Genomic DNA, 11124 nt, shown 5'->3' with positions numbered 1-11124 from the left:
TGCTAATGCCTGTTCTTGTAGAAGAGAATCAGTGACTAACACCGTACATATACCCTGCGGCAGCATTTGTCTCCCCGGGGGCTTCTGGCTGTTCCTGTCCAACGTCAGGAGCTGCTGGCAGCTCCTTATCCCCCACAACGGGATCTGCCCGTTCCACAGAGTGCACATCTGCATCCCTGACCTCAGCACATCGGCTGCACACAGCCCTGGAGCCCGCCTGCTTCCCTGTCACAGGGCAAGCCCTGCTTAGCCCCTTGTTATTTTTGGCTGTGCTTTTGTCTCTGGGATCCTCTAACCTTTAGCAATGAAAACAAAACCACAGAAGGTGCTGCCCTGGCCTTTGGCTCGCTGAGAGCAGCCAGGATGGGCAGAGGCTGAGGGCTAAAACCTCAAATTAGCAGCGTGGGACTGGAATGAGCCAGGACTGACCAGGCAGCTTAGATCTGCCATTTCAAGAGCAGGAACCTGCGGGGAGAGAGGACGTGGTCATCTGGTTTCAGATAAATGCCCACTTTATGCTAATTAATTAGAAATTCAGGGTGGATAACAGGAGAGTTTAGATGACTGTTTAGCTAAATTATTCCTGTAAAGCCATGTGTGGCTATTGAGCAGTCAAGAAAGGGAATTCACCTGCTGCCTTCATTAGAGACACTCATGTAAAAGAGAAAGCAGAGCTCGGCAGCAGGGAAACCTGGAGTTTGCTCATGGCTCAGTTTTGGGCCATGGCTCAATGTTCACTAATACCAGCTCAGGGCAGATCTGGATCACATGGTAGCACTGACCTGAATAGAGTCAGGCACCAAGACACAGCAGCAACTTCTTTCTGACCAGCCAGGCTATACCAGCCATGCACATCTCGATCAGTGACAGCACCTGAGTCACCACCAAGCTACTCCTCCAACTCTTGGGTTTTCTGTGGTTTGGTTTTTTTAAAGCTGTTTTTTAAAACATTCAGGACACATCCCCCTGTAAGGATACAAACAGTTGTGCTGGGATAAATAAACATTACAGGAAGATGGACAAGATGCTGCTAAGCCAGGGCTGTTGTAGAGAGAATTACTGTCAATTTTTGGCCTCAAGCTCAGCCTGTGGCTTTAGGGAAATTATTTAACTTTGCCACATGACATTTTCCTTCCCCCATAGGTGAGAAGTGATAGCAAAGATCCACTTACCAGAATCAAAGGAGGCAAAATGGAACAGCAGTTGGAAACTACTTTACCAATGTTGCCTGGAAAGGAGGGAGACTGATGTGCAGCTATTGGAAAAGGACAGTACTCAGCCAGTATGGAGGGTTGATGCACCATGTCTAACACATCCTGAATGTGATCATTCCTATCCCTAAGGCCACTACAAGGACAAAACTTCACCCATTAGGCTATTTGATCAATATAAACACAGACAAAGAGCTAAGCAATAAAAATGCAGAGGCCCATTCAGTGAGTCTGGAGTCGTGAGTAAGGAGAGCAGTGAGCTGGAGGGGAGGATTTGCAATTTGGCTCTTAGAGAAGGCTCCTCTCTCCAGAGTGCAAATCAGAGCAGTGGCCAGGTGCTAAATAAATATTTAGCAAATGAGAAAGTCTCCATTTAATGAGAAATTATTTGGTGAAACCAGCTGGGGAAATGGTTTCAGTAGCGCGGTAACAGAAGCCAGCGCTGCTCTCTGCCCCACGGGGGCTGCGGTTCTGCTCGCGTTGCGTAAGTCAGGATCTCCAGCTGGGACAGGCACAGGAAATATAACTCATTACTGAAATGCAAGAGCCTTTCAGGGTTAAACCACTGTCAGACCAGCCAGATTCATTCCCTAGTTGCAGAATTTGCCTAGCAGCAGCTTTGGATGATTATTATCTTTTTTCATAGCAGCGATGTTGCAGACAGGATGGCCTGAGTGCAGTGGTGATGCCAAGTTTGTAGGAAGAAGTAATTTTTCTTTCTTTTATGTTCAAGGGTTGAGCTCCATTTCCTCACCTTTATCTACATCATTAGGCTGTTGAGATGGCAGTTCCCTGCCTAAATGTTAATTACTATATCTCTCTTTTAAGATGTGTTTTCAAGGGGTTAGTGCCTCAATCTTCCTTGTAATTACATGCAGTGGTTAGTACAACTTATCAGCTATATCCCAAGGTCCCCTGAGAGCTCATCCCTGCTGCAGTTTCCAGCAGATGAGCACTCACAGAACCAGTCCTTCAGAGAGCTGCTGTCTTCAAGTGTTCAGCCAGATAATGAGCCGATTACTGTGCCTGCTCCTTCTGCCGATGGTGAGCTCTGTGCACAGACAGGCCACACATCACCACTTGCTGCAGTTCATATTCCTCCCTTCTCTCTATCCCTTCAACTTGGCAAAACTCTGTAAAGCCAGCCCCTCCCTGGGGCAAGAACTTCCATAGGTTATTGACAGCACAAAAAGGGAAAAAAATAAACTTTGTCAAAGTCTGAATATAAAAGTCCAGTAATAAAACACTCACACAGCCATGGCGATGGGGCAAATCTCAAATGCTGAGCATGGCTTTGACATGTCAGCTGTGACACGTATGCACCAGGGAGGGAGCTGCTGTGGTTTGTTATGCCTCTACGGCTGAGAAGAAGGAATTACAGCTTCCTCACATGTGAAGCATTTCTAAGTGCACAGCAATAGTTGACGTTGCAAATTAAAATTAAAGCTGTGCTTTGGAAACTGCTACATTTAAATGTCAGATTCTTTCTTTGAAAGCTGTAAGATAGCTCATTCCTCTCCAGGGAAAGTTGAGTAGGAGTTTGTCTACGCAGGGAAAAATGTTTGCAACAGCAACTGCCTACTAGTTTCCCATGCAAACACTCATAATCCATACTTCAAGAATGGATTAAGGTAAATTACACAAAGGCACTCACTGCAGAGGACAGCACCCTGTTCATAACACTCCATCACCCTAGTACACAAACCACAGTTTGCTTTGCAGCAGTAACCCGATACAGATAAATGCTGACGTTCACCCAAGATGTGAAGGAAGAAGAGTCTTTTAAGGAAATATTAAGTGACTGAAAAATACCACTTTTTTTGCAATCTGTGCACATCCAAAACTGAGACACCACAGATACCTGCCAGGGAAAAAATTCATGGGCAAGTCACTGACTGAGGCAACTCCAGAGACTCAGCAAAAACTTTACAGCATAGCAGACAAATTGGCCCCAACCTGTCTCTGATTCCTAAGAGCTACAATGCCTGGGCAAAGTGTGCTCCAGTTTTCTGTCTGCTGTTGGTCTACTAGAGGACAACCTAATAATGATGAACTCCTTTGGGTTACACAGAAAATGGCCCATACTGAAAATGCTGCTGCCAAATCTGGCTGACAGCCCATGCTGGGACTGCTGATGTGTGTGTGCCAGGTCTGGTTTTTACTGGTACAGATTGATTCTGGTCTTAAATGACAGACTTACGAAGCTCCAAAAAAATGCCTCCTACGTTTGATGTCAGCCTTTACAACTACAGAGACAGAAACAAGGGATGTTTTCAGACAGACAGTTGTGGATTTTATAAAGCACATCCAATCCTCTACAATGTGCTGTGCCACAGAGAGAAACCTGCCTGTTGCTGATGGTTGACTTCTGACATGATATTATGCTTTTACAGTGCAGAAAATGTTCCGAGGTACAGAACGATCTGTTTGCCCCAGTACCATGTGATTTATCAAGCTATAATGAAGGAACCCATCTCATGTATAAACAGTGGGCAGGAAGCACAACAAAATCATCAGCTCAAAGCCACAGAAAAGAACAGGCTACTGCTCTGGCAAGGCAAGGAAAAAGAGCAAAACAGCTTCTCAAAACCCAAGGGGGTTCTTGCCTAGTATTTTTAAGGCAAATAGAAGACAAAATCTGAGCTAGCAATAGAGCTAATTTCTGGAGCTAGGAAGCAAATGAGCTGTGGCAAGAAGTGGAACAGCAAAAAGCAGCAGAGAACTAATTACAAATGAAGTGTCTCAGGTTGGAATTGAAGTTAGAGATCAGAGAGTAAGAGGGTCAAAGCAACAGAGTTTTCAGTGGGTAATTTGGTGCCTGTGACTCGGGAATGAAAAGTGCATATGTCTACAAGAGAGAAAAATACACACTGAAGGCAGATCAGAACTACTTAAAAGGCAAAAATCTGATACTCCTATAGACATAGCACGGGCTGGCTGTAGCAGGGAGGGTGCAGATCCCAGCCCTCCCCTGGGGGGTGTGATGGGAGGGGGCGCTGCCCAGCCCCCGTGTCGGCCCCCTCCGCTCCCCGCCCGGCTGGCCGAGAGCAGCCCCCCCGGCCCCGCTCCGCACCCGCGTTCCCTCCCACCGACGGCGGCGAGGGATGCTCCCACCCGGCGTGTCTGCCGGAGTCAGCTGCTCCTTGATGTCAGAACCTGCTCCGGGCTCGGCGGGGCGGGAGCGGAGCGGAGCTCAGCCGAGCCGCAGCCCCCGCTCGCCGGCTGAGGGAGCGCTCCTGCCTCCCGCACCCTTCGGGGAAAGCGCGGGGGGCCCATCCCATCCCACCGCGGACCCGCCCAGGGAACTTCCCAAACTTTCTTTCTCCGTCCCGGGACTCGCTGCCATGGCCCCCGGCAACTCCTCCCGCAACTTCTCCGCGCCGGAGGCTCGGAACGGCTCAGGTGAGAGCGGGGGCTGCGCGGGGCTGGGGCCGCTGGGTGGGGGCTGAGGCGGGGGGAGCCCGCACCCCGCCCGGGCCGCCTTCAGCACCCGGGGGCGGACAGCTCCGGGCGGGACGGGCTGACCCCTCCAGGGGTGCGGGAGCGGCACCGGACCCGCCCCGGCGGCTCGGAGCCATCCGCTACCTGTTGGCTGCCAGGCAGCAGCAACTCCAGCAGCCCTCCGGTCCTGGCTGCTGAGAAGGGACGAACCAGCCCGGCTAGACAGGGAGGGAGCAAAGCACTGAGAACGTGAGATACCGCTGGAGAGGGAAGCAGAGATCTTCACCAGTCTCCCGTTTTCTCCTTGCTACCCTGCTCCCAAATCAATTGTTTATGGTCAAGCAAGTCAGTTCTTGATGGTGCCAGTTGAAACTCTTCAAGGGAAGGTGGTTTATATGTGGGGTTTTGACTCTCTCTGCACCAGCACATCCTTTAGAGACCAAAAGTGTACCTGAGCTGCTTTGTTCTGAAATGCACTGAGATGTAGTCTCTTGTGTATCTGGGTATGGCTGAGAACAACCACCACCTTAGAGAAAAAAATTTAGCCCAGTCCTCATTCAGTTCACATAGTTCAGTCCCCTTTGGAACTTCCAGAAGGAGTATCAGAGCAGACACAGGTCTACAAATCAATGCCTGAAGTGGCTGTTTCAATAAAGTGTATTCACTAGGATGTGCACAGCAGGATGGGATATTCAGATTCAATATCTCAGGATGAAAGAGGCTTTAGAAAAGAGATAACTTCTGAGTATTTGATAGATGTGCTCTTCTGACTCAAGCCCATAAAACACACATGAGCTGCAGCTTCACACTAGCTTGCAGCTAATAATGCTTGAAGGTCCTGCTTGTACAGCCACCAACAGCAGGACTGTGCTACAGCATTGCACAGACCACTTTTCACAGGAAGCCTTTGGGCTTGCACACATTCTGCTTTAAGGCCAGCTGAGCTCATTCCAAATGTTACAGAATCACCAGGAGCACTGTATTGATTATACTGCAGGAAAAGGACATTTTGTCCCAATTTCCAGCTAACCAAGTGGCATTTATGTTTCATCACTCATACAATCCATTCCCACCACATTCATAACAAAGCTTGCAGTTAAAAGAAAGGAGACTAGAACTCACAACAGCTACATGCAGAACAGGAGGGCCACAGTCATCATCTTCCAGTTTCTAGTCTGCCCTCTTCCAACATTAAGGTGTGAGATCTGTTTGGATGCTCAAGGAATGCACAGGTTGGATGCTGAAGAGCATCAGGTTTCAACAGGGCACTGACAGCTGTATGTTATCTACTAAAAGCCACATAAAGTGGAACATTTCCTTGTATTAATGAGTTACCAGGAGGAATGGGGACCATTTAACCCCCCAAAAATGATCTGGACAGGCTTTTTTGTATTATCAGCCAAGCCTGTCTTCCACCTTCAGGCCCCTGCCAGTCTTCCTGTGCCTCATTGGCTGCTTTCTGACATCTGCAGAGAGGCTTCCCAATAAAATGGTGCAGCAACTGCTCTCTCGGGTTCTGGCCTCGGCCTCGCTTATGCCTAAGATGGCTGCTCCCAATGCCAGAAGGACTGAGCCAGTGGCAACTCATCGTGGGCCACTTATAAAAGCACTGAAATACTACACACAGCTGACACAGCACACACTTTGCCAGCCACAGGCCACCAGTGGGGCCCAAGTTATCTTGCCAGTTCAGACAAACTTCTCTGTCACATCAAAGTAAATGGGGAGAAGGTTGTATTCAAGAATTCCAGAGGTCAAAGTCAGCAAATATCACCTCAAAGAGGCACTGCTGTGGCAAAGACTACACCTACGAGTATCTGTTATTTCACTTAATCTTATTTTCAAGATTTCCTTAGGTCCTGCTGGAGGAACCACTTCTGCTGCTGAGGAGGTGGAATAGCTCAGTGACTGAAAGCATTTCCAATTAACGCACATTGAGTCATCTGCAATTCAATGACATGCAGTCTAAGCTGAGGGGCTGCCACGCATGTCCTTGTAAAAGCCACATAAATAACTCACACAAAGCCTTTTCCTAGAAAAAAGCCCACCAGGCCCCATGGGAGAGGAGTAATGAGATGAAATGAGATTTGCCTCAGCTGAGAAGGGCGATCTCAGACTCCACCCCACAGTGCACATGGAGCCCTGCAGAACAAAGAGCACCACCATCACTGCCTTTGACACCACCTTCTGTGCCCAGGAGCTTGTGGCTTCAAAATGTGATTTTACACCCAGACAAGGCAAATGTGAATTTGGTTGCTTTTGGGCCTCCTACCGCAAAGAGCAACAATCAACCATCAGTGCTATATGTTATCAGGCAAGAATTTTGCCTTGGAAATCCACCTACATCCAGAACTCAGAGACAGCAGTTTTAAGCTTTTTTTCTCCTTGCAGAATTAGGACATTCCCTGTGGAAGGGCCACTCTGAAACATACTCCAAAATCCCTGTCTGGTCACACACCTGGATTTCTTTCTAGGGAAGAAACTAGAGAAAGGGAGAGAGGCAGAGAAGGATGATGGCAAGGAGAGCCTGTTTTGGCCCAACTCTGACATCAGACTTGGGACTCAGCCAGGGTACAGTCCCAGATCTCACAGCACAGACAAGCATTAGCTGTCTGCCTGCACAGTCAGTGAACTCCGTGTCTCATCCTGTACAATAGATAAACTACCCAACAGATGAGCTGACACTTTCTGACAACAGCTTGAGCATTGACTTTATCCAGATTTTGGCACCCACAGAGAGGCTTTACTTCTCCAATGTGTGAAGCACCAGCTGCCTCATCCTCTCCCCTCAAAAAATGCCTGAAAAACCAGCACTCCCAGGAATAAAAGTTACTATGGACTCTGTAAGCCACTAGTGAGTACAAAGGCATGCCAGCCTGATATAAGTCCCCCCAAAAAGGCAGGGGAGTTTCAGAGCAGAACAGAAGAAAGCTGAGGAAAGATGTTTACACATGGCCAGATTTAGGTGGTGTGCTGCGTGTATTGAGAGGCACAGAAGTGTTGAATCCACAGCTAAGCCTCACCAAATTCTGCAAAGGGTATTAAAAATCATTCTGAGCTACATCTTTGGTAGGGATGGGTCCAGCTGCAGGACAGGGCAAGCACAGAGTTGTAATGAGGTTGCCTGTGGGTTGCACTCACTGCTTTGGTTTGTTTTGGCAGCAGCAGAGAAGCCAGCACCGTACACCAACGTGATCATGCCCAGTCTCTTCAGCATCATCTGCTTCCTGGGCATTGTGGGGAACCTCATTGTCATCTACACTATTGTTAAGAAGAAGAAGCTGAGATGCAAACAGACCGTGCCCGACATTTTCATCTTCAACCTCTCCATTGTGGACCTCCTCTTTCTCTTGGGCATGCCCTTCCTCATCCACCAGCTCCTAGGCAATGGCTCATGGTACTTTGGAGCTCCCCTGTGCACCATCATCACCGCCCTGGACACGAACAGCCAGATCACCAGCACCAACATCCTCACAGTGATGACACTGGATCGTTACCTGGCAACTGTTTACCCCCTAAAATCTACCTACATCCGGACCCCGTGTGTGGCAGCTCTAGTTATCTGCTTGGTGTGGCTCCTCTCCTTCCTGACCATCATTCCCGTGTGGATGTACGCCGGTCTCATGCCTCTGGAGGATGGGACCGTCCGCTGTGCCCTCTTGCTTCCCAACCCAGAGACTGATATCTACTGGTTCACCCTCTATCAGTTCATGCTGGCATTTGCTGTGCCCTTGATCATCATCTGTGTGGTGTATTTTAAGATCCTCCAGCACATGGCCACCACCGTGGTCCCACTGCCCCAGAGGAGTCTCCGGGTACGCACGAAGAAGGTGACCCGCATGGCAGTTGCCATCTGCTCCGCCTTTTTTATTTGCTGGGCTCCCTTCTACATCCTCCAGCTGGTTCACCTTGGCATTGACACACCATCCATGGCCTTCTTTTATGCCTACAACTTTGCCATTAGCTTGGGCTACGCCAACAGTTGCCTCAACCCCTTCCTCTACATTGCCCTCAGCGAGACCTTCAAGCGCCAGTTCTTGGTGGCCATCCGCCCTGCAAAAGAGCCCTGTCGCAACAGCAGCTCTGCCAACAACAACAGCATGACAGAGGCCAGTGTGTGTCTGAAACTGGCACCAGAATCCACCCAGCAGACTCAGTTTCTGGAGGAGTTTTCCCCACGGTCAGCGCCGGTGACGGTGGCTGTTCACTAGGACACTCTGAAGTGCCCACAGCAGAAAGACTTCAGGTCTGTAGGTGGATGGAGAAGCAGCAGCTTCAGGCAGGCTTTTGGAGAAGCATATGGACTACAACTTTCCGCCTCCAAGAGCCCTTTTTCACTGCAGGGCTCTGCTCCTACACTGCCCCCAGCCTATAAGATGCTGTGTACTGCTGCTTCTTTCACTGTGCATGGGAGAACTGTCACCACGGCCCCGAAGAGGATGAATGGAAAAGAGATAAAGGACAAAGAGGATTTCCAAGGGGAATATTCATGCTGGAAGAGTAAAACCCCTATCAACACTGCCCAATGATGCCTCTTGGCCCGACTGGGGTTCCTAAGCAGCTTGTCAATAGAGCTTCTTCATTCAAAACTTGAGCCTTTGATTCATGATGTCATATATTTATAAGAAATCTGCAAACTTTGATGGCTCTGCTGATATCCCAGAAGCACACAGCAGAGAAAGATCTTGGGGCCAGAAGTCTCACCCAGACTTGGCCTTTCAGTCCAGTTCTGTCTGCCTCCAGTGGGCTTTATTGTTTGGCGAGCAAGACACCTTCAGGAATTGGTTCATTTTGATGCTAATTCTAAATATTTCAAGCAAAATCAGGCAGATAATATTCACACTGCTTCAAGGGACTGCGAAAAATTCTCAAAATTACCGCTGCTAACACCAGCTTTGTGGCTTTTCATGCCAATGAGCAGATTTTCACAGTGCTAGTTCCTCATGCTGCTCTTGTGCCTCACAGTCTGCATGGCCTTTGGGGAACCCCAGGCAGAGGGTTTTAAGCAGGACTAAAAAACACAATGTGCAGAGCTCTGCAGAGCGAGGAGCTGTGAAAGAGCAGCTCAGGGAAAACAGAGTTGCTTATGCAGCTTCCTCAAAATAACGAATGCTTCACACAAAGTTAAGAGAGGGAAAATTAAATGTCTGTGTGTTGTATATGCAGCTTTAACAGTCGGAGGTTAGGAAATAACTTTGCTCATTATAAAGACTAGAGAAAAGACAGCACAGATCAGCTAAAAGCAGGGATTACACCAACAGCCTGTGCTGGGCTCCACAGGGACACACATTGTTCAACACTTTGTCAAACATGAAGGAACTGGTTACTGTAGATGGATTTACTATAAAGAATTAAAGACATCAAACAGTTCAAAGGCATTTGTTACCATGCTTATGGTCTCACGGCAGCAGCCACCCACGATATACCCAGAACAGAAACTCAGCCTTACACAGCCACACAGCAAAACCGTGTCACCTGCACAGGATTTTCTAAGCCAGGCAGGCACTTACAGGTGCACCCAGTGCACACACATCACACTTGCAGGTGTTTTAAAGCACAGCCAATACTTCAGCCTATACCCTGTAGAGAACACACTCACCTCTGGCGATCAAAGCAGGCAGGTGTGCAACACCAGCAAACTTTTGGCATCATCAGGTGCAGCACATTGCTTTTTGATTCACTGAACAAATCTCAGAACAGAGTCTCTGTCTGTGTATTTTCACCCCAGGTTCTGTCAGCCTGTGCCCTCCGTGGTGGCAGCACATCCACACCATGACCGACGGTACTGAGTCGGTTTTTCCCCGGGCAATAAAACCAGACACATCAGGAACTTTCAAGCTTTATGACCTGAAAATCCTTCCCCTTTTTAACTGCCAGGAATTTTCACCTGCTGTTTTTCATGGAGCTGCTCTGCTCTTTGGTCAGTGCTCTCCCGGAAGGGCTCCAGAGCGAAGGTCGGGGAAGATGTGGGCTGTGCCAGCCAGACCTGCCCTCAGGACAAGAGAAGCTGTTGTGTTACCTTTCTCCCATGAGGAAGTAAAGGGAAGAACTGGCACACTTTGCTGGGAAAGGAGGTGATAAATACTGGGTGGGTTTTTTTCCTCTAATACCAGTCATAAGGAAAGTATGAGTGAAAACAGACTGAATTACTGGAGATCTCAGAGAGCAGCACGTTGAAGATATTATCTTATTCACACAGTAAAGATGTTTATGGTTGAACTGGTCTTTTCCCATCTGAAGTGAGTCAGTCTGACCTGGTACAGCCAAGCCACATGCTGAAAACCACAGGGGCACCATGGGCTAACCAGGAAGGGAGGCCAGCACCTGGTGCAGCACTAAAAAGGGGTGTTGAGGGGTAAACCTTTTCCAGATCTCATCACACTGAAGTCAACACACAGTACATGGGCACTTTTCCAAGTTGAAGTCCTTTTAGATATCATCTACGTGAGGTAGAAAGCCATATCAGAGAGAC

The 11124-nt window shown here is 48.6% G+C and overlaps 1 protein-coding gene across 2 annotated transcripts; it reads left to right on the top strand.

Annotated features, from left to right (window-relative positions):
• Positions 1 to 3346: 3346 nt before the first annotated feature.
• MCHR1 (melanin concentrating hormone receptor 1) lies at positions 3347 to 10026 on the top strand. 2 transcript variants are annotated; one of them, XM_064675883.1, is made up of 2 exons: positions 3347 to 4613; positions 7815 to 10026. In XM_064675883.1, exons 1-2 carry the CDS (start codon positions 4316 to 4318, stop codon positions 8861 to 8863), a joined length of 1347 nt encoding a protein of 448 aa, XP_064531953.1. In that variant the 5' UTR covers positions 3347 to 4315; the 3' UTR covers positions 8864 to 10026. The 2 variants fall into 2 exon arrangements, with proteins under 2 accessions (XP_064531953.1, XP_064531954.1); XM_064675884.1 differs by having other exon boundaries at positions 3354 to 4613; positions 7818 to 10026.
• The last annotated feature ends 1098 nt before the right edge of the window (positions 10027 to 11124 follow it).

This window comes from Pseudopipra pipra, chromosome 19 (genome assembly GCF_036250125.1).
Source record: "Pseudopipra pipra isolate bDixPip1 chromosome 19, bDixPip1.hap1, whole genome shotgun sequence".
NCBI classification, from domain to species: domain Eukaryota; kingdom Metazoa; phylum Chordata; class Aves; order Passeriformes; family Pipridae; genus Pseudopipra; species Pseudopipra pipra.
Note: the sequence above shows the minus strand (reverse complement) of the source record. Positions and strands in the feature narration are given on the sequence as shown.

Excerpts from the sequence above, each read along its gene's own strand:
- MCHR1 (XM_064675883.1), top strand. The coding sequence starts at position 4,316 with ATGCTCCCACCCGGCGTGTCTGCCGGAGTCAGCTGCTCCTTGATGTCA. Across the intron at positions 4,614-7,814 it reads GGAGGCTCGGAACGGCTCAG|CAGCAGAGAAGCCAGCACCG; the intron begins GTGAGAGCGGGG and ends TTGTTTTGGCAG.